Below are 23897 nucleotides of genomic sequence, written 5' to 3'. Positions count from 1 at the left end.
TGAACACAAACACACATTCAGAGCGAGTAGAACTGAACTCCACCTTACTGCAAGTCCTGATTATAGCTATAAAAACGTGTAACTGTGTAAGAATCAATTACCTTTTTGTCCAAGTTCTGTGCTTCAATCTCTAGACTGACAACTCTTGTGTCTTTTATCTCTTCTGCTGAAATCTGTGTTACAAGAATTTAAAGACAAATTAATTTCCAGTGAAGCTTAGCAGACACTCAGGCACATGAAAGGGCCTTTGCTTCTGGTTGTAAATATGTTTTCTTGCTTGCACACACACACACACACGTCAAGTAACACAATTTAACACTGCCAAAAAGCAGACAAACTTTGAAATTAATTTACCCAAAGCTAATTTATTTAACCAAAGAAATTTAACTCTACATAAAGTGACAAGCTCATTCATTCTTTTAGGGCTATACATAAAGCACAGTTACCGTAATGGTGCCTTTTCCTGCTGGCTTTCCTTTCTTCAACTCCAAAGGCTGAGTGAGTGTTTTACTGGAAACAATCTAAAGCCAAATGAAGACATACATAATTATGGAGTTAGACCCAGAAAACGTGGTAACTCTTCAAGAGTAAATTTCCCAAAATCACCTAAGTGACAAAGTCCTTAAGTTCCACTTTCAAAAGTAACCTATACCCCTAGGAGCCTAAGCATCACTGAAAGTCAACGGGACTTATGCTCCTAAATCACTAAGGCATTTTTGCAAATTTTACTTATCCTAAAGCTATACATTCTGAGGCTACAGTATTCCAGCTCTGACATCCATTGATACCCCCTGAAATCTAATATTTATATTCCTTTCACCTCTAATTATTGCCTCCCAATGACACCTTGAGACACTGATATTTTACTACAAGGATCCAAGAAATTCTAGAAATAGAAAGAGGCCATTCAACAAGCCAGGTACTGTTTTAATATATTTGAACCCCACCTTCCTACCCCTAGGCTGAACATCCAACCCTCTGCTCCAGAAATGGTGTAGAGGGGGTCTCCAATACTCATTCAATCTCTGCTGCAATCACCTTCCCTTTTCACACAAAGGCAACTAAACACAGAGAAGTAGCCCTGCTAGAGTTCCCCAATTACCCCATACTCATTTGTTAGATTATATTCCATGATGTTTGATGCTTTCTCCATTTTGAACAATAAGCCATCTCTATTTTCTGAACTTAGAAATTTTAAGAATTTTTGTTCTAGATATTTGTTTTCCAGGACATATTCTTGTGCAATCATCAGAAATGTATGATTTAATCAGGATGGAAAACATTGTTTCTCCCATTGATTTAAAAGGGGCCTACAAAGGATATCTAAAATTTAGGGCTGTCGATTAATTGCAGTTAACTCACGCAATTAACTCAAAAATTAATCACAGTTTTAATCACACAGTTAAACAATAGAATACCAATTGAAATTTATTACATATTTTTGCATGTTTTTCTACATTTTCAAATATATTGATTTCTATTACAACACAGAATACAAAGTGTACAGTACTCACTTTATATTATTTTTATTACAAATATTTGTACTGTAAAAATGATAAACAAAAGAAATAGTATTTTTCAATTTACCTCATACAAGTACTGTAGTGCAATCTTTTTATCGTGAAAGTGTAACATACAAATGTAGAAATTTTTTTTGTTACATAACTGCACTCAAAAACAAAACCATGCAAAACTTTAGCGCCTACAAGTCCACTCAGTCTTACTTCTTGTTCAACCAATCGCTAAGACAAACAAGTTATGGGAGATACTGCTGCCGGCTTCTTATTTACAATGTCACCTGAAAGTGAGAACAGGCATTCGCGTGGCACTTTTGGAGCCGGCGTTGCAAGGTATTTACGTGCCAGATATGCTAAACATTCGTATGCCTCTTCATGCTTCAGCCACCATTCCAGAGGACATGCTTCCGTGCTGATGGGGTTTACGAAAAAAATGCGTTACTTAGAATTTGTGACTGAATGCCTTGGGAGAGAATTGTATGTCCCCTACTCTGTTTTACCAGCATTCTGCCATATATTTTATGTTATAGCAGTCTCAGATGATGATCCAGCATATGTTCGTTTTAAGAACACTTTCACAGCAGATTTGACAAAACGCAAAGGTACCAATGTGAGATTTCTAAAAATAGCTACAGCACTCGACTCAAAGTTTAAGAATCTGAAGCACTGTCCAAAATCTGAGCGGGACAGGGTGTGGAGCATGCTTTCAGAAGTCTTAAAAGAGCAACACTTGGATGCGGAAACTACCAAACCTAAACCACCAAAAAAGAAAATCAACCCACTGATGTGGTATCTGACTCAGACGTTGAAAATGAACATGCGTCAGTCCGCTCTGCTTTGGATCATTACAAACGCGTCATCAGCATGGACGCATGTCCACTGGAATGGTGGCTGAAGCATGAAGTGACATATGAATCTTTAGCGGATCTGGCACGTAAATATCCTGTAATGCCAGCTACAACAGTGCCATGCAAATGCCTGTTCTCATTTTCAGGTGACATTGTAAACAAGAAACGGGCAGCGTTATCGCCTGCAAATTGTAACCAAACTTGTTTGTCTGAGTGATTGGCTGAAGTAGGACTGAACGGACGTGTAGGCTCTAAAGTTTTACATTGTTTTATTTTTTAATGCAGTTATTTTTTGTATATAATTCTACATCTGTAAGTTCAACTTTCATGATAAATAGACTGCACTACAGTACTTGTATTAGGTGAATTGAAAAATACTATTTCTTTTGTTTTTTTTACAGTGCAAATACTTGTAATCAAAAATAAGAGCCCTGTACACTGTATTCTGTGTTGTAATTGAAATCAACATATTCGAAAATGTAGAAAACATCCAAAAATATTTGAACAATATTGAATACCATTTATTTAACAGTGCAATTAATCACAATTCATTTTTTTAATCGCTTGACAGCCCTACTAAAAATATTGGACTTGTGACCTTTATTTTTTGCTTTATTATAACATATAAAGAAAGCCTGAAAGGAGTTGTTTGTTTGGGGTTTTAAGATTTTTTTCTGCTTGTTCTGTACCTAAGAAAAAATTAGGAGTATCTGCTCCCCTGGTTTTGCTAGAGGACATGTTGGGGGTCACAGCACATGTACACTGTTAGCTCTCACACTTCAATGGAAAGAACAGGGGTGTTTGGATTTTTAAATAAAGACCTCTTCTCTTCAAAGTGTTAATCACTGAAGCTAAATAGGTGTTAAAAAAACTTTTAAAATAGTTTTTCACAGTCTGACTTAAAATCTCATCTCCTCTTCAGATGTAATCATTTCACTAGTTTTCCACTCAGACAGAACAGGAATTTCTAATTTAAAAAAATGCAGAAGACTATGCCAAAATCACTTTAAAACTTTCTTTAGGCAGAAGCCCAGCTTCCAGCATACCCTCTTCCAGGGTTGGTCATCTTTAAACAAGTCATTAAATGTAAAATCTTCTCTGCCAGCAGAGAGAGTGAAGATCATTACCGCAATTAAAATGTGCATTGAAACTCATGTACTGTACATATGAAAATATGTAACTAAGCACCTTGGGCTATGTCTACACTTAAAACACCATAGCTGTGCTGCTGTAGTGCTTCAGTGTAGACACTGCAGTGACGAGAGGGGTTCTTCTGTTGCTGCAGGAAATCTGCCTCCCCAAGAGGTGGTAGCACTGTCTACTCTGGATCTTATTGGGATCTAGGAAGTGGGCGGGCAAAGCCCGCTCACTGCTAAAGGATCCCCCCACAGCCTAAGAGGGGGGGTCCACAGGACCTGGAAAACCCTGTCTACTCTGGGTGTTAGGTTGGCTTAACTATCTCAGGAGTGTCTATTTTTTATGCCTGGGAGACTTTGCTGTACCAATATAACTTTGCAGTGTAGACCAGCCCTAAGAAAGACTCTTCATTGAGGGCTAGCCTCACAATAAGCTTCATTTTTTAAACTGTGCCCATTCAAGTTATTTAAATATACACTAGGGGGTCACACGTTTTGCAAGTTTTACAGGGTGGGCTCACTGTACTCCCCTAGAGGTTCTTATACCCCTCCATTCTCCCCACGAGCTCCTAGTGTGCTACCCTCCCATCCGCCCTCTAATCCAGGGACTCCCTGTAACTGCTCTCCTCCCTGCACACCAGGCTCTGTGCATCCCCCATTCCCCACCATTGGCAGTGGCTCTATGTTTTCCCCATACCAGGGACTATGTGAGAAACCCCCATTCTATGATATTCTCTGCCAGATGCCCTGTGGGCTCCCCTTCCCCCCATTATTTCTTCTCTTCTTTCTGTCTAGGAGATAAGTCACTCAAGATGTCAACATGCTGAACTCTACTGGGAGGATGAACAGAGTTGAGATAGAGGTATTGTTATGCTGGAAGGTGCTAACCGTTGAAGGTGTGGCTCTGCTGAACAGATGCCAGAGGCTCCATGTGTTCCCCATTTTTCCCCTTCTATTTTTTTTGCAAAATAATCAGTTTCTGCCCACTGAAACCTAGAACATTCCCTGAAATTTTGAACAGATCACAGTCAGCATTCAAAAATTATCATGTTACAGACAAAGACTGACAGATGCTATCACAAACCCTGCCCAAAAAAATTATTTCTTGTTTGAATGTAAAGAAAAGCTGCACACATTTTGCTCCAACTCTTTAAAAGAAACCAGTTTTGGGCTGGGAAGTTTCTATATCAAAGAACCATCTGAGCAAGTTACAAGCAACTGATACTAATGTTTCAGAACAGCTTTTTCACTTGGCTTTTGGGAGAGTTGGCCAACCAGGATGTCACGTTGTAGAGGGGACGTCAGAAAGGCACCAGAACTGCTGTGGTCTCTATGTTGCAGGCAGGGTAGACTGATTAAAACCTAAGCAATTTAAATCACGGATTCTAATCATGATTTAAATCAGCAAACAGGAAACCCTTATTTAAATAATCAATTTAAATCTTGTTTTGCGTTTGTGCTTTGTAGTTATTTTCCTTAAAAAAAGGCTGATTCTCATTGGTTGGTACCATTAAAACATGCTGATATGCAGCTACTCACAGCCTTTCCTCTAAATTTGATGCTGATTCTTTTTGCTAATCAGGAGGATGCAGTATATCTACGCACACTTGTTCAGATTCTTGATTTTAATATATTTATATCATGTTAGAAATTGGTGAAAGACTCATTTCTTATTTATTAGATGATTAATTTTGGACAGAAATTGGAATTCAATTAAAATGTGAAAAAACAGCATTTTGAAATTATTAGTCAAATAAAACTACCTTAAATGTGCTGGATACATAAGAAAAAAGGAAGTTTATCAAAACACATTTTGCACTTAAAACTAACTGATTTATGAATCAAACGAAGTATTATCTACACTGAGTAAACTGAATAAACAGTTACCTTCTCACAACTGTTGTTCTTCGAGATGTGTCGCTTGTATCTATTCCAACTAGGTGCGTGCGCACCACATGCACAGTCATAGGAAGGTTTTTCCCCTAGCAGCACCCGTCAGGTCGGCTATGGAGCCCCCTGGAGTGGCGCCTTCATGGCGGTGAATATAGGTCCCTGCCGATCCACCGCCTCTTCAGTCCCTTCTTGCTGAATACTCCAACAGAGGAGAAGGCGGGTGGGTTTGGAATGGACGTGAGCAACACATCTCGAAGAACAACAGTTATGAAAGAAAGGTAACCGTTTTTTCCTTCGAGTGATTGCTCATGTCGATTCCAATTAGGTGACGCCCTAGCCAGGAGGTGGGGTTGGAGGTCATGGAATCACTGACTGGAGCACCGCTCTGCCAAATGCTGCATTGTCTCTGGGTAATAGCGCAACGAGAGCTGAAAGCATGAACCAAGGACCACGTTGCCACCCTCCCTAACTCCTGGATCTGGGCCTGGGCCAGGAATGCTGCCGAGGAGGCCTGCACTCTTGGGGAATGTGCCGTTAGTGCAGGGGCCAGTACTTTTGCCAGATCATACCCTGCCTGGATACAAGACGCGATGCAAGATGAAATCCTCTGCAATGAGACCGGAAGGCCCTTCATCCGGTCCGCAACTGCCACGAACAGCGGTTTGACTTATGGAACGGCTTTGTGCATTCAATGTAAAATGTCAGCACTTGAATGTCCAGGGAGTGTAACCTTTGTTCTTGACTATCCATGCGAGGCTTCGGGTAAAAGACAGGTAGGAAAAAGTCCTGATTGGCGTGGAATTGGGACACAACCTTTGGGAGAAAGGCTGGGTGAGGCCTACGTTGCACCTTGTCCTTATAGAAAATGGTGTAAGGCGGGTCAGAGGCTAGGGCTTTAAGCTCTGACACTCTCCTTGCTGACGTAATGGTGACTAGGAATGTCATCTTCCATGACAGGTAAAGCAGCAAACAAGTTGCCAGGAGTTCAAACGGGGGCCCCATCAGTCTGTAAAGGACCAGGTTGAGATTCCACGCTGGGATAGGGATAGCTCAGAGGTTTGAGCATTGGCCTGCTAAACCCAGGGTTGTGAGTTCAATCCTTGAGGGGGCCATTTAGGGATCTGGGGAAAAAAATTAGGGATTGGTCCTGCTTTGAGCAAGAGGTTGGACTAGATGACCTCCTGAGGTCCCTTCCAACCCTGATATTCTATGATAGGTTGCTTAAACTGCGGGTATAGCTTGTCCAGATCTTTCAGGAAAGCGGTCAGGTGCAGAGACTCGAGGTTGGGATGATGAAGACGACTGTGGTCTTGGGTGATCAGGTCTCGCACCAGGGGCAATGCGATTGGGGTGTCCACTGACAGCTAAAGGAGCGTGGTGTACCAGTGCTGCTGAGGCCAAGACAGTGCTACCAGTATGACCACCGCCTTGTCCCTGCAGATCTTGAGCTGAACACTGGGGATGAGTGGAACCGGTGGGAATGCATACAACAGATGGTCTGTCCAAGGGAGGAGAAATGCATCCCCTAGAGAGAGCAGGCTGTGATTCCAGAAGGAACAGAATTAGGGGCCTTTTCTGTTGCTCTTCGTGGTGAACAGGTCCATTTGGAGAACTCCCCACCTTTGGAAAATGTTGTGCACCACATCTGGGCGGATAGACCACTCGTGATTGTGGAAGGATCTGCTGAGGTAGTCTGCCAACTCATTCTGAGAAATTGGGAGGTAAGATGCTTCCAGGTGAATGGAGTGGGCTATGCAGAAGCTTGAGGGCTGCCCAACATAGGGGAGAGGAACGAGCCCCACTTTGCTTGTTTATGTAAAACATCACAATTGCGTCGTCCATCATGACCCCCACGCACTTACCTTGCAATTGGGCCTGGAAGGTTTGACGTGCCAGTCGGACCGCTCTCAACTCCTGGACGTGGATGTGGAGTGAAAGTTCGTCCTGCGACCAGAGACCTTGGGTCTGGAGTTCTCCCAGGTGATCGCCCTATCCCAGCGCTGACACATCTGTCTAGAGGGACAGAAAGGGCTGGGGTTTGTTGAAGGGGATTCCCTTGCACACCTCCTGTGGGTTGAGCCACCAGTGGAAAGATTCGAGAACCGGCACCAGGAGGGTGATCACCTTGTCCAGGCTGTTGTGCCCTGGACAGTAGGGTGACGACAGCCAAGCTTGGAGAGGCCTGAGCCTCACGAGCTGTACCACATACATACATGCTGCCATGTGGCCAAGGCGCCTCAAGCAACCCCTTGCTGAGGTAGTAGGGTACCGCCTGAGGCTTTGTATGATGTCTGTCATTGACCAAAAGTGAGCCTCTGGCTCGGATGCCCTAGCCTGACCCGAGTCCAACACTGCTCCGATAAAATCTATCCTCTGTGTCGGGTATAGGGTTGATTTGTGCTCGTTGAGCAGGAGACCCAACCTGTCAAAGGTGGAACTTACAAAGCTGACTTATCACTCCACTTGGTCCCTGGAACGCCCCCTGAGCAGCCAGTCATCGAGGTACGGGTAAACCTGCACCTGCCTCTGGTGTAGGAAGGCGGCTACGACCGACATGCACTGCACTTGGTGAACACTCATGGGGCCGTTCACAGGCCAAAGGGGAGGACCGTAAATTGGTAATGGTTGTGACTGACCATGAACATGAAGATTCATCTGTGGGCAAGAATTATAGAGATGTGGAAATACACGTCCCTGAGGTCGAAGGTGGCGTACCAATCTCTCGGATCCAGAGAGGGGATAATCATGCTTAGAGAGACCAGGCGGACACTCAACTTTCTCATGAAACTATTGAGGCCTCACAGATCACGGATGGGTCTGAGACTCCCCTTGGCTTTGGAGATTAGGAAATAATGGGAATAGAATCCCTTGCCCCTTATCTCCTGAGGAACCTCCTCCACTGCTCCCGCAGTGAGGAGCGTTTGAATCTCCTGTATGAGATTCTCGTGACAAGGGTCCCTGAGGAGGGACGGGGAAGGGGGCTGGGAGAGAGGGGAGGAGCAGAATTGGAGAGAATAACCCATTTCCACCATGCAAAGGGCCCAGCGTTCTGAATCTGTGACCAACCACGATAGAACTGGGACAGACGGTTGAGAAAACAGGGAGAAGGATCCAGTATGCAGATCGGTGTGTCGCCCCCAGACATGCCTTCAAAAGGCTTGCTTAGAGCCTGACGATGGCCTTGTCAAGCCCTGGCCCTGGCTGGGAGGAGGATGGGGAGGCTTGTGCCTGCCATTCCTGCCCTGCTTCCTGGAGAAGTCCTGCCTGTGCCGGGAGGTTAGAAACGCTGTTGGGGCTGTGGTTTAAAATGTTTCCGCTGGGTGGCAGGGGTATGCATGCCGAACGATTTCAGCATCACCCATGAATCGTTTAGGCTGTGAAGCCTGGAGTCTGTTTGCTCCACAAATTAAAATTCTATCTGATGAGGATTGCTTACTGGTTAGCAATCCTCAGATGGAGCCCTCTAGTCAAGTAGACCTTCCAGACAAAGAGGTCCATCTGTTTGGAGTCTTTCGACTTGGGAGCTGGGCCCTGTTGCACGTCTCTCTCTCTCGTTTACTGCCACCCACTAGCGAGCAGGACTGCAGGTGAAAGAATAAGTACTCATACCCTTTAGTGGGTATGAAATATTTCCTCTCCACGCCCTTGGCTGTCAGGGGGATGGAGGCAGGGGTTTGCCACAGAGATTTTGTAGTGGTTTGAATGGTCTTTATGAGGGGGAGTGCTACCCTGGATGGCCCTTCAAGATTTAAAATGTCTACCATCGGGTCCTCCAACTCGACCACCTCTTCAGCCTGGAGCCCCATATTGCGGGCGATCCTGTGTAGCAGGTCCTCGTGCGCCTTGTTAGCGATAGGGGGCAGCCCGGAGGGGGAAGACCCTGCTACTGCTTCATTTGGTGATGACGACGATCAAGCTAGAGGCAGCACCGGGCCCTTGTGGCCCTCCTGCTCCCTGGAGGCATCCTGCTTGGCGCCGTGACTTTCGGTGACGACTGCAGCCTCGGTGCCAGTGGGTGCAGGAGCTGGACCCGGCTCTGCACCGCGAAAGGACACTGTATCAGAGCCCCAAGGTGTGGGGTGGTCCCTGGCTGACGGAGGTGCATGTCCTTCTGAGGCCACAGACTGGGAACCCCTGGAGACTGTGCCCTGGGCCTGGTGGTAGGCCCATGGGGTCCAAAATGGCCATTGTGTGGGTCCCTGCCACTGCACCTGGCACAGCACCATCCTGGCATCCTGTCTGTGCCGGTCCGACCAGTGCCAACTGGGTCTTGAATAGTTGGACTCCGCCTCCAAGTCCGATGACTGAGACCTGGAGCATGAAGACCACGGCGGTGCCAAGGGGGATGGTGACAGAGAGCAGTGCCACATGGTCAGTGCTGGAGAACGGTGCTGTGTGGATGGAGCTGGGGAATGGTGCCGCTGGGCCAGTGTCAGGGAACGGTGTGGCGGAGAGCAATGCCTCGGGGAAGGCGGACGCCTCATCGTAGCAAGTTTGCCTTTAGACGGTGCGGCGCGCTGCGGTGCAGGAGGCCCATCCCAGCTGGCGGGGGACTGCAGAGCCAACATGGCAATCAAGTCCCTTGCGGCCTTGAAAGTGTCCGGAGTGGAAGGGAGTTCTAGCTCCTTCACCTGGCACTCATGGTCAGAAGAGTCCACTGGCACCAGACTTGACAGCCCCCGTTGAGGGACCCAAAGTCAACAGCACTGGCTCCTGTGTTGATGGTGCTGGGAGCTCCTGCGCAGGATGCACTCCAGCAGCACTGTCCGACCCGGCAGCTTTCAGCGTGGGTGAGAGCCCCCTGCCTGTTTCCTTATGCTGCTTATGTGGCACCGGGGAGTGTGAGCGGTGTCACGCTGCTTCTACAGGCTTCGGTGCTGGGGAGCACCGGTGCCAAGGGTCTCTATGGCCACAGTCCTTCCTCGGCACTGTAACATGTACGGAGGCTGGAGCACTCCGCAAGGACGTGCTCGGTGCCGGATCCTGCCGGCCCGGGGCCGGTTGGGGACAAAGGTCTGCTTCCATCTGGATCTGCTTTAGCCTGAAGTCCTGCTCTTTCTTCATCTTCGGGCAGAACCTTTTACAAATCTTGCACCGGTCTATTTGGTGCACCTCCCCCAGACACTTGAGGCAAGAGTCATGGGGGTTGCCCATTGGCATAGCCTTGTGGCAGGTTCTGCAGGGTTTAAATCCTTTGGATCGAGGCATGCCCCGAAGCCCAAAGGTGGAAAAGAAGGATTTGTGGTGGGGGAAATCCCCACTCCTACTAACACAAACTAGCTATAACTATAACTACAGAAGTGACTATGAAAACAAACTATGAAGACATGGGGAAGCACTTGCGAAAGCAAGCGACTGGAGTTCCAACAACCATCACTGGAGGTAAGAAGGAACTGAAGAGGCAGCAGGTCGACAGGGACCTATATTCACTGCCATGAAGATGCCACTCTAGGGGGCTCCACAGCCAATCTGACTGGTGCTGCTAGGGGAAAAATCTTCCAAAGACTGTGAACATGGCGCACACATACCTAATGGGAATTGACATGAGCAAGCACACGAAGAAGGAGGATTATTTCTGGTCACCATGCCCTTCAAGGTTTTAGAACTAGTAGATCTCACCTCTCATACCTTGTTTTTATTCATAGATTGGAAGAGGGAAACAAGCTTACCTATCAATTCCCAGACAGTTACTCAAGTCTGAATGAAACACTGAACTAGCTGAATAAACTGAAATGAAGAAGAGTTTTAAAGCGTTTGAAAAGAGGTTGCTGCTGTCAAAATCTGGTTTTACACTTCAACAAACTCTCATTTCAGGTGCTTAGCCAGTGTCTTCCCGAAGATCGACAGTTAGAATTTCTTTAAAATTTCAGCAGCATTAATTTTTAAATTTAAATTATTTTAACACATTATAGTAAAGTCAGGCCTTAACACAGGTTGTTATAATTTCATATTTAATTTTAAGTAGGCTTATTTTTAGAAAGAAAAATGTATTTAAATTAAAATGGGCTTTTTAAAATCATCATTTTTTGTTCACTCTGCTTGCCAAAAGATCCTACATCTGTAGAAAGAAGTCAGCTGCAGACAGAGTAAAAGATACAAAAGGTATTTTGGATGCCAAATCCCTTTTTTATCTGGGGTCAGTGTTGACAAAGGTATGTCTACACTATAGAGATTATACTGGTAGAGCTATGTCAGCATAGCAAAGCCAGCATAAACTGTAGTGTAGACACAGTCTACATGGATGGAAGACGGTTTAGGGGACCAGTGTAGGAATACCACCTTTCCAAACAGCAGCAGCTACGTTGACAAAAGCATTCCTGTCAAAATAGTTGCATCTACACTGGAGGTTAGGTTGGCATAGCTTGTTCACAGCCCTGACCAACTCAGCTATGTCAACCTCACTTTTAAGCACAGACCAAGCCTAAATATAGTGACTGCAGCAGAGCCAGCGCTATGAGTCAGAGATCTACTCAGTACCACTCTAAATGGAATGAAAGAAATTCTGCATTTCTGATGGTACTCTTAAAATACAATAGCTGCGAGAACTTGAAGCCATTTCAGACTTAAGCTAGGGGCACACACTCTTTTTCTAAGGCCCGCCCTACTTTTAATTAAGTGGACATAGCTACGGCTGAAAAATGCACAACCTGGAGGGACTTAGCTATGCTAACCTAAGGCCCGGCATAGCTGCAGCTAGGTGGACAGAAGGTAGTCACCGAGTGACGGCTGCTTGGGGAGGTGGATTACCTACAGCAACAGAAAAACCCCTTTTGTTACCGTCAGAAATGTCTATGCTTCTGTGCTACAGCAGCATCGCTACGGTGCTGTAGCTATGCCACTGTAGCACCCATAACGTAGACGTGGCCTATATAAGATCAGTTGAAAGGATGAAATTCTTTCACCCCGAGTACGTTAAAGCTTCTGACATCTAAGTTTCTCACGTTTTCAGATTTAAACCTACATTTATCACTACTTTGCAGAACATTAGAGATGACATTTCTGCAAGTACCTGTCCCAGGGTACACTCAACCCCTCCAAGGTAATCATCATCATTTAAGTCAAAGGACTTGTTATCGATATCATATACGCCAAACTTCAGCTTCTGCACTTTCTCAAAGTAATAATCAATGAGCAGCTTCTTGGAGAATTCAGGCTTCTGGCAGTTCTTTATCTTTTCAGTTCGATCCAACTATGCAAAGAAAGAGATGGAGATGATCACTATAGATAATCATATTAACCACACTTTCCACAAAACTCTTTATGTCCCTCACCCTCAAACACTTCTTCATTGGCCTTTATATGCACCGTATCTGAGGGTCTAGGCTGCTAAATCTAGCCACTGCCACAGGGCCTGCTGACCGCTCTGCAACTTTGTACTCCCTGAATTTTAGTAAAGAAATTATATAATCAATTACCACTAAATCTGGTTTAGAGATAATCTGACATTTGAGGAAAAAAGACACTGACATACTCTGTCAGGGGTTCTCAGGACAAATTATTTGGTGGCCTCAGAGTGCAGCCACCAGCTCTTGCTCATGGCCGCTCTCACACTTTTTCCTAAAATATTTAATTAGCTTTAGGAAAAATAAATAAATATGCATATCCAAATCACTGTAATTTATTTATTGCTAGCTGCTAAGTCTGCTGTGAAAAGCGACATTAAACATACAAGTATCACTTTTCACAGCAGACTTACTCAGCCCCACAAGTCTGGGGACAAATTAAGCCCTAGATGGGGGATCATGGGAGGCAGCAGGGGCTATGGACAATGGCACGGGGGGAAGGGGGGGGCGGTTTGGCAGTGCAGGGCTGAAGCCTGAAGCCCCGTGGGAAATGGAACCCAAAGCCATGTGGCAGGAGCCCGAAGCCAGAGCCTGCCTCCCTGCCACCCCCCCAGCTGAAAGTAAAAGCCTGAGCCCCACCACCCGTGGAAAGGTGGGGAACTCACCAGGTGTCTCCAGAGTGGGGCAGGGCCCAACCCCTGCTGGAAGCCCCAGCAACTAACACCAAAGCTGTGCAACCTGGAGCACCAGGGAAGGGGAGGGACTGATGCCCCTCCCCATCACAGCTCAGGAGGCTGTGGCAGCAAGAAAAGCCCCTGGTGGCCACATTTGAGAAACACTGTACAATGTGTTGACTGCCCACCTCACAGGGAAAAAGCAGCAGCACATGGCACATCATAACAGAAAAACAAACATTCCTGTTGTTTCTTTAAGTTGATAAGCAAACGATTCTTACTCCATCACACTCAAGAGACATGAACTTTAAAAGTCACAAAATTTTTGACCAAATATTAATTTGTAAATATTTGCAGGATTTAATTAAGCAAATTACGCAATTACTAGGAAGAATAATAACTGGAAATATTTACAGTTAGGTCATGTTCTGAAAATATGTATTTCTGTATGATAATGCAAAACTGGAGATTATAAGCTACTTTTTACCTCTGCCCATTGATCACCGCCCACATTTTGGAGTAAGACACACAGAGGGTCAGATTTTGAACCAACATCTTTGTCAATGAGATTCTCACAGGATATGGACAATTCCACCTTAGTCACACACTGAGCCATCTGCGGAAGAGAGTTCAGAAAAAGAATAAATGCAAATGTTGATAAAGTACTTTTCAATAAAACCATGTCCCTCACATTGATAACAGTGACACCTAGCAAGCCACACAACACAGCAAACAGAACCTTAGTAGGATAAATACACCTCAGCAAGAGGATGCTTGGGAGCATCTCCCAAGAATTTCTCTTATGAAGCTCACAAGTTTATTCTCAATTCCAGTGTTTATATTCTGGGTATTTCTAAAACAAGGATTCCATTTAATTCTTGAAAATTGTACACAAGGCTTGAAATACACAGCCATGTAGAAAGATTAATTTAGGAAGTCCGGGATGCACACTTTAACACACTTGAAACTTCCTTCACCAAATAATAGCACTCCACCAGAGAAGTAGATCGCATCATGGAACAGACCACCCAAATACCCCGAGAGAATCTGCCTGAACTCCCTCCATTGCACATCCCTAGTTCTCATCTACGACCCTACAACGAAACCCATTCAGGGTATCATTAAACAGTTACAATCCATACTCAATGGGGATCACATCTTGATAGAAATCTTTCCTGAACTCCCTCTTCTGGCCTTCAAAAAAACCCCCAACTTCACCAAGCTCATCATCAGAAGCAAGCTCCCCACAGACACACCAACTCAAAGAGGTACCAGACCCTGCCAGAACAGATACAAAACCTCCAGACATATCTCAACTGCTATAATGATCAATACCCCACACATCACACCTTTCAATATTTGTGGGTTCTACACATGCCTATCACAACACTGTCATGGGTGCACAGGTTCAGCGCTCTGAAACCACTGTGAATAGGGTTGCCAACTTTCTAATTGCACAAAACAGAACACTCTTGCCCTGCCCCCTGCCCTGCCCCGCCCCTTCCCTGAGGCCCCGTCCCCACTCACTCTAGCCCCCCTCCTTCCATCGCTCCGTCTCCCGCACCCTCACTCACTTTCACTGAGCTGGGGAAGGAGTGCAGGAGCAGGTGAGGGCTCCAGGTGGCGGTGCGGGCTCTGGGGTAGGGCCAGAAATGAGGGGTTCAGGGTGTGGGAGGGGGCTCCGGGCTGGGGCAGGGGGTGCAGGTTCCAGCTGGGAGTGTGGGCTCTGGGGTGGAACTAGGGATGAGGCATTTGAGGTGCAGGATGGGGCTCCGGGCTGGGGCCAAGGGGTTTGGAGTGCAGGAGCAGGCTCAGGGCTGGGGGTTGAGATGCAGGAGGGAGTACAGGCTCCAGCTGGGGCTGTGGGCTCTGGGGTGGGGCCGGTGATAAGGAGTTTGGGATGCAGGAGGGGGCTCCAGGCTGGAACCGAGGGGTGTGGGGTGCGGGCTGGGGTGTGGGCTCCGGGAGGGAATCTGGGTGTGGGAGGAGGCTGGGGTAGGGATGCAGGAATGGGTGCGGGAGGGGGTTCCGACCTAGGACAGGGAGTTTGCGGTATGGACTGCGGCTGGGCGGCACTTACCTCAGGCTGCTCTGGGTGGGTGGCATAGCAGGGCTAAGGCAGGCTCCCTGACTGCCCTGACTCCGCGCTGCTCCCGGAAGCGGTCGGCATGTCCGACCCTTAAGCACGGGATAATCAGGTGACTCCGCATGATGCATGCTGCCTGTGCCTGCAGGTGCCGCCCCTGCAGCTCCAATTGGCTGTGGTTCCTGGCCAATGGGAGCTGCGGAGCCAGTGCTGGGGGCAGCACACAGAGCTTCCCTTATCACCTTTGCACTTAGAGGCCACACATGCCGACTGCTTCCGGGGAGCAGCACAGAGCCAGGGCAGGCAAGGAGCCTGCCTTAGCCCCGCTGACTGGACTTTTAACGGCCCGGTCATCAGTGCTGACCGGAGCTGCCAGGGTCTCTTTTCGACTGGGTGTTCCAGTCGACCCTGTTGTAGCGAGACAACCCCTCAGGGCACACTCTCACTGGGGCAAGCCTCCTTGGCTTCAGCGCCTCCTGGGTCTGACCTGATGCTGTGAGCTCCCCACAGTGAGCACACCTGAACAGGACACCTGGGGAAGCCTTACATGCCTCCAAAGCGGCCATGCATCCTCAACTTCCGCAGTCAGCAGTGACTCTCAGCCAGTGTTGTAAACCAGGAAGTTTATTAGTTGTCTGGAATATAGCATAGAACAGATCTTGTTCACACAGAAAGCAGAAAGATTCAGCAAAGTCCATCTTGGGAAGACCCAGACCCCTGAGCTCTTCCCCTCTGTCCCCTGAGTCTCAACCTGGAGACTGATCAGCATCTAGCAGCCCCTCAGTCATACCCAGTTGCCCCACCTCCATCCTTTGCCTCTTTCCCAGGCAAACTGGTCATCTGGCCTCCACCTCTCTCTTTGTCTTCCAATGCGTCAGAGCTGGCTGACTTCTTGCAGAGGATTGGCCGCAGCCATCAGTTGTAAGGATACAGACTGTCGGGTCATTGTCTGGGCCTAAGCAGTTAGAGGTCAGTAACACCTGCTCTCTAGGGGTCTCTACAATTATCACACACCATTGTCCTACTATCTAGATACTTGTGCAACACATAAGGGAAACTGAGGCACCACACCAGTCATACAAAACATTAAAATTCCCACTTTGTCAGTGGTGTACCTCATCCAGTAAACTCAATGCCCCAACATCCATCATGTGAGTGAAATGAGACAGTCATTATGCTCTCATATGAACTCACGCAGAAAAATGATGAGACATAAACACCATATCACCCCAGGACGAACATTTTGCACAAAACAATCACTCCATATCTGACCTCTCAGTCTTTATCCTCAAAGAAAACCTGCACACCTTCAAAAGCTGAGCTTATACTCATAACTCAGCTAGATACTAAAAATCATGAACTTAAGACATTGGATTTATGGCTCCGTACAACTATCTGTAACCCACTAACCCTCCTTTGTCCTATGACTCTAGAGGTGTTAATTGCACACTTCACATGAATCATTTCTTGCAAAATGTGTTAACTCCTTTTCTGTTCCACCCTTGTATTTAGAGGTGACACAGAGGCCTGGTCTACACTACTCATAAGCTGCCTTACGTCGACCAAACGGTGTAAGCATCTACACTAAAACGTCCCTTCTGCCAATGTAAGTCACCCACTATACTGACTTAATAACTCCACCTCTGTGAGCGGTGTAACGTTTAAGTCAATGTAGTTAGGGTGATGCAGTGTCTGTGTAGATACAGCGTTACTTACATTGCTTGTTACCGCCCGAAGCCCCACTGCTCCAGGGCCGACAGCCAGAGCCCTGTCTCCAGTTGTCAGGCCCGGGACTCCGGCTGTCAGTGCCCCATTTAAATGGGTACAAGCACTCCTGGTGAGGATGCGCACCACTGACAGAAAGAGCGTAGTGTGGACACAAAGAGCCAATTTAATTACTGCAGTAGCTGTATGTCGACCTAACTTAAGTCTACTTAATTCTGTAGTATAGACATGCCCTGAGTACCTCTCCTAGACCCAAAGAGCTCTATGTAAGCTTGAAAGCTTGCCTCTTTCACCAACAGAAGATGGCCCAATAAAAAAAAATTACCTCACCCACCTTGTCTCTCTAATCTATTAATTTGGCAGGAATGAACATTAACAAGGTAGTGTACGGACCAACAGAGTTCCATTGCAACAGAATATTTTAATATGCAAATTTCAGGACAAGAGTTCCCTTACTTTAAAAATGACAGTAATTATAATTCGTATTAATTGATACCTCAATTTGATTCCAGTAACAGACTCTGCAGACAACCACTGAATTCTCTAAGAAAATAAAAGCAACTTTATCAATCAAACCTAAATCTTCAAGAGAAAAACTTAGTGCACCACAGTAAAACTACAGGTTACTAAATATATTTTCACCACAAGCACTAAAACAGAAATGTCTCAATATTTTATTCAACAAAATATTATTTTGTAAAAAAACAAAACAAAAACATTGAATGCAATGGCTAGCTAGGGTTAACACCGGCAGATTTTTTTTTTTAATTTGACAATTTAATGTCTTGTAAATACAGTCTAAAGAAAGTGATCTTAAAAATTTACAACCAAAATTCTGCTAGCAATCTTTTAAAAATCTCTTGTACTGTCACTGATGAAAAAAATCTATAGACCATACAATGTTTAAAGTACAGGAATAAATATAATTTAAAAGCAAATATCCCCTTGTCTGAGATTATTTATTGTAAATTCACATACCAGGCTTATTCCCCTTTCTGCTGAGTAAAAGAAGAAAGACAATCCTCTACCTATGGATGCTTCTAGTCTAAGAATCTTTTTCCACCCCAGAGTTTACATTTTTTCTAATGTCGCTCTGTTACTGATGAAGTGAGCTGTAGCTCACGAAAGCTTATGCTCAAATAAATTGGTTAGTCTCTAAGGTGCCACTAGTACTCCTTTTCTTTCTGTTACTAAGAGCTCTCAAATGTGTGTGTCTGGACAAATTTAATTCAGTCAAAGCTAATCTTTTCCCTTTATATATCAAAGTGTGGGGGGGCGCGGGAGGGTTCAAGCTTCTACAAATCAGTGAATGAGATTGTATCCTTGTGCAACAAGACTTCAGGTTCTTATTCTTGCTCGAAACTGTTTGGAATATTGAACTGATAGCCATAATGTAAAAACAGGGTTGCAGGCTAACCTGGCAATACATGACTATGCGTGTACAGTTTTATATTTCATTGTATAGGGTTCCAGAGCTCTCTTTTAGGAGCTAGAGAACCCTTTGTAGAATATAATCTGTTATCTAATTCCCAGTTTGCTTTCCCTGCAGTATTTTGTTCTGTTTCAGTCCGAGGGTGACCTATGCCAACCGTCCAGCCTGCCAAGTACTCCCTTTCTGACACCGGAAAAAAAAGCTTCAGCTGGGAGAGGCTGAGCCCTCCTGGTGCATGAAAGGTCTGAAATACAACCATCAAAGGGGTAGCCCTGTTAGCCTGGATCGGTAAAAGCAGCAAAGAGGCCTGTGGCACCTTATAGACTAACAGACATATTGGAGCATAAGCTTTGAAGTGGGTGACTACCCACTTTGTCGGATGCATGAAATACAGTTGTGAGTCTCTTTCCTTGCCATATAGACTGATAGGAAATCCTGTGCAGCCTGATGAAGACTAACACAAATTTAACCACCACTACGAATCTAAGCGCAAGAACACCAGCCTCTACTAAGCAACCAGGCGGCTCGATGCGATCCACGTCTGCAAACGAAAGCCGGCGCTCCGGGAGGCCCCGGGGCCTGCCGCGCACACAGCCAGGGGACGAAAGGCGGCCCGGGCTCGCGGGATGCTCAGTACACCCGGCGCCGCGCCCTGGGAGGCGGAGAGGAGAGCCCGGAGCAGAAAGGGAGGTTGCCTGGCTGGCTCTCCCCCCGCCCTGCGCCCCGACACAGAGACACAACCAACTTCAGCTATGGCGGCCAGCCCCGGGAGGGAAGGGCCCTGCAGGCCAGGCCCCTGCCAGACACCGCGCAAGGCTCCCTCGCCATGCAGCTGTGGGCAGGCCCCGCGGGCAGCAGCGCCCTGGCCAGGGAGCGCCGAGCACAGGCCTCACTCCGCTCCCCCGAGGCAGCGGGGGAGGCAGACCTCGCCCGCCGCCCGTCTGCCCCCAACACCCCGCGGGCTGCGGGGCGCCCCGGCCCGACCCACCTCCGCTCTCCCCGCGCGATCCGCACCCGGCGCAGCAGCGGGCAAGGTGTGGGCTCCGGGCGGGCCAGCGCAGCTCCGGCGCCCGGCCCTGCCCTGCCCGCTCCTCCCCGGGGCGGGGACGCTCGGCTCGGGGGAGGAGACCGCTCCCCAGCCCGGATCGCCGCCGGGCCCTCTCCGCCCCAGCAGCTGCTCGGCGAGGGCCCACGAACTCCAGAGTCTGTCCTGCCGGCAGCAGGGGACTCCCTGCAGCCCCGCGAGGGGCACAGCCCGCTCCTGGGGCGGCTCCGAACAGCGAAGGAAGGGGCAGGCTATTGGGAAGCGCAGTCGAGGTAGCGGCTGAAGAGGAACAGTGGCGGGGTGGCAGGATTGTGCGGAGTCGGAGAGCAGAAGCCAGGGAACACGCTGGGGTTGCAGCTTCCATTGGTGACAATGAGCGAGCCGCGCCTGTTTGTTCGCTCCATGCCATGAGCTAACTGACCAGTTTGACTTCGATCAACACTAGTTCGAGGGAGGGAGTACGTTTCTCCTGGCGACAGTAGATCGCTCCGATGACAGCTAATGGGTGTTCTGGGAACCCAGGTATTTAAGGAGGATGGTGTTGAAATTCAGCAGTGTCAGAGGCGTCCTGAGGCCACGGAGTCCTCAAATATAGCCCTGGATGAAAAAAGCATTTACTAGAGCTCTTTAAGTGCTTGTGATGTCAACTATTGCAGAAAAATTTAGTTGAAGTGAAATCTTAAATGAAGTTTTCTTACAAAGCTGGTTTTGGGAGAGGGAGGTTTTCTCATTTCCTTTCTTCAGCCCTCAAGTACAGATAAGAAAATGGGCTCAGACTAGCAGAGTTGTCTCCAAGGGAATAGAAAATCCCTCCTGCTGAACCCCCACTAAGTTTGAGGATTGTGCCTGAAAACTAAATATACATGTTCTGAAACTGCTTAGAATCATAGAATATCAGGGTTGGAAGGGACCTCAGGAGGTCATCTAGTCCAACCCCCTGCTCAAAGCAGGACCAATCCCCACTTTTTGCCCCAGGTCCCAAATGGCCCCCTCAGGGATTGAGCTCACAACCCTGAGTTTAGCAGGCCAGTGCTCAAACCACTGAGCTATCAGTCCCCACCATGCTTGGCCATACAGAGTTCTCTACAGCACTTAATGCTCGAGTAGACCTCTGAAATATTAACCACAACAAATACTTCATGGTACTTTAATCACATTAAGCAGCTTTCTCCCTTTCCTGACAGTCTTTCAATGTGAAGAAATTAGTTAAAATCTTAATCCTCCGTTGTGGGTTAGATTGCTGCGTATGAAATATACAAAAAAGAAAACTATCAGGTAAGAGAAGTTTTTCATTCTAGAGCCCCTTCACATCCAACAAAATTTGTGAAGGGATGTGAAATAAGCAGCTAAGAGAGAGGATAACTACATACTAAAAAGAGCCACTAGGATGCTGAGGGTGGACAGATTTTAAGAGATTACTGAGGCACTGCAGGTTGTGGCACACTCCTTGCAAATACTACCACCACCATGTGGCTGCCTTGTAGGTTATATCATCAGAAGCATAAGCGCTTTCTTCCAGTGATTATTCCTCTCGCAGATTAGCCAATAAACCCTTAGCAAAGTTAGAACTTCAGCATCCTCCAGTCCAACTCAGAAGATTTTCAAGCTTGCTTGTCCTTCTTTCTTGGGTGACAGGTCTCTAATAGTATTTGATTGCTTCTTTGAGTCAAACAGATCCTGCAGTACCTTTGTGTATATCCAAGGTGTGCCACTCTTGTGGTATTTCTATTTAAATGTATTTATTCTTAGCTTCTTCTATGGTGTTCATCACTACATGATCTGAGCATGAGAAAATACACGAGTCCAGCACACCTGTGAGGTATTATCATTGTTTTACAGATGAGGAACTGAAGTAGAAAAGTTGGTGACTTGCCCAAGTTCACACAGGACATCTGTGGCAGAGCCAGAAATCTTACTTGGATCTACTGCTTCAAACTCCAGGTCTTTAATCTCAAGGCCATCCTTCTCAGGGAACTTGTAAGTAGACAGGAGTTATGTCTACACCAGCACTTAAGTAGTTTTCCTTACTACTTCAGGGAGAAACATTGCCGAAAAGTATCAGCAACGATTCAGTTTCCCACTGTAGACAAAGCTTGAACATTTGTTTTAATATTCAGCAGCTCACACAAGTGTTCCTTGTGAACTGTTCTGAGACCCACATGTCCACGGTGATGTTCTTCAGTCTTCTAAATTATTCCACTTGCTTCTGCAATAGCAATCTCTCTGCTGGTATCAAGGAAGCTTGGTCTAGAAATCTGTCCTGTTGCAAAAGGAAGAACGAAAGTCCCATCTATGAGAAATGGAGGATAGCAAGGATTTCTTAGGCTTCACAGCTACTTTGGGGAATCCCTTGGAAAAAATAGCTGCCAAACAGTTTGTCTTCATAGTTCTTTGATGCTGTTTGGTCTCTCTATATATATATGCTTCCAAGGCAGAGCAAAAGGTGTCTGACTACCTTATTTCATGCCATTAAATCAATAAGGCTTACAGGGAAATCTCTGAAAGCTATCTTTAACCTCTTGTCATTCCAAGACATGGAATACCTAAACTTGTCTATCCAAGCAATCATGTGGAGGGTGAGGCAGAACCAGTGGCTGAGACACACAGTGAAGAATAAAAGCCTTTGAATTATGTTGAAGGAATGACTTCTGTCTGTAATCCTCTGGGGGATGAATAACCGTTGGCAGGTGATCACTGTATCTCTGTCAGAGATCAGTTTTGGAAGAGCGACATTGCACTTCTTGTGTCTTGGAACGAAAATCTAGTTAACTTCTGTGGTAAAATTACCACCTTTTAAATCTGTAATTGCTGTTCTGTTCATGTTTTGTACCCAGAAGAATTATAAAGAGATACATGCCAGTAACCCAACTGAGTGTTGTAAATCTCACTACGATTTAACAAAAATATTCTTAACAGGTTGCAAAATTTTTGCAAACTGTAGTAAACCAAAAGTACAATATTTGTAAATGAGGTTACTACAATGAGTGCTATAACAATGCACGTATATATAAAGGATAATCTCTCTCCCTCTCAAACATATATAATTTGTTTATTTAGCATTATCAGAATTGGGGAACGTCTATTTAATCTTTCTGAGGACCAAGTCAATACACATATAAAGCCACCGGTATTTAATCATTAGTTGTCTTATTCAACTCGTAGCAAGTCATTTTCTTTAACAAAAAAATAATATTCCTTTTAAGTGGGTTTTATACTTTAATACAGTTATTTGGCCAAACACTCAAGACTGATCATCATTTAACCCACATGTGACTGATGTTAGTCGTGTTGCTTAATACACTATTGTACAGCACTCAGATCCTACAGTGCTGAGAGGGTATAAAAACTTATGTAGAGTATAATTTAATGAAGCTTTAGGAAAAGAGACCCTAGTTCTATTCCCACATGTGAGTAAGCTATTATCCCATATTGTTACTATTGACCTTCCGTGTCACATTCTTTGGTAGCATTCAACCACAAATGGGCTGTGCACACAGCCTCAACAATCTACCATTACCTCTGACGAACTAATTAGCCTGACTTGAGAGAAACCAACAGCAGAACTCAAGATCCTTTCCAAATCCACCTATATATTATTGCTCCCCAGCCCAGCATAGAACACATTTAATCTCAAGTCTGTGTAGTTCTTTGCAGCCCTAATATATTTGCTCCAATTCTCCAGGATAGACACTGCAGTACAACTTTGTACAATGTCTATCATTAGGAAAGAGAAGGGTAAAAAGGTCAGTTAGCCCAGGCTTCTTAAACTTTACATATTGCCAGCAGTAAAAATTCCAGCAAAAAAGGAAATACCGGAAAGAGTAATTTCCACCTTCAGCCTCATTAGTGCACTCAGAGATACAGGACAAAGTAGACCCTAATGAAGTAGAAGGAGGGGCTGCTCAGCAAACAGAACCATCTCTGTTTAGGCTTCAGTAACAGGCATCTTCTGCAAGAAGACAACCATTACTCCTCTATTTGTGTTTGCACACAGTACAAATCAAATACATAAATGCACATTTCAAATGTGTTAAAAGCGGACAAGCAAATAGGAACTGCCCCATCTCACAAAATGAAGACTTATTTGAATCTTTAAAGAAAATAAGTGAAACTCAGCCCTTCCTCCCAAATGATCTCTCATCTTCCTTCCTACTTTCTCTCATTAAAATCACCAATATCTTAATTTAAACCATGTGAGCTCAGATGCCACAGTGATGAGCACTTAAAAATGTTATCATATTAGGATGTGGCTGCACCC

At 45.9% G+C, this 23897-nt stretch overlaps 1 protein-coding gene across 6 annotated transcripts in view; it reads right to left on the bottom strand.

The window, feature by feature from the left end:
• Nucleotides 1-23897, bottom strand: part of CPNE1 (copine 1) — a 79446-nt gene that overhangs the window by 16899 nt on the left and 38650 nt on the right. For 4 of the 6 annotated variants that reach the window (XM_075118860.1, XM_048820004.2, XM_048820005.2 and 1 more), the window contains 4 exons: nucleotides 13839-13967; nucleotides 12404-12583; nucleotides 447-521; nucleotides 102-173 (listed from right to left, as the gene is read on the bottom strand). In XM_075118860.1, coding sequence (XP_074974961.1) covers nucleotides 102-173; nucleotides 447-521; nucleotides 12404-12583; nucleotides 13839-13967 — 456 coding nt within the window. Of the gene's footprint in view, nucleotides 1-101; nucleotides 174-446; nucleotides 522-4389; nucleotides 4501-12403; nucleotides 12584-13838; nucleotides 13968-19582; nucleotides 19681-23897 lie in introns of those variants that run through there. The other 2 variants (XM_048819999.2, XM_048820008.2) reach the window with 2 other exon arrangements.

This window comes from Caretta caretta, chromosome 13 (genome assembly GCF_965140235.1).
Source record: "Caretta caretta isolate rCarCar2 chromosome 13, rCarCar1.hap1, whole genome shotgun sequence".
Lineage (NCBI taxonomy): Eukaryota > Metazoa > Chordata > Testudines > Cheloniidae > Caretta > Caretta caretta.
This window is presented reverse-complemented; position numbering and strand designations above follow the sequence as displayed.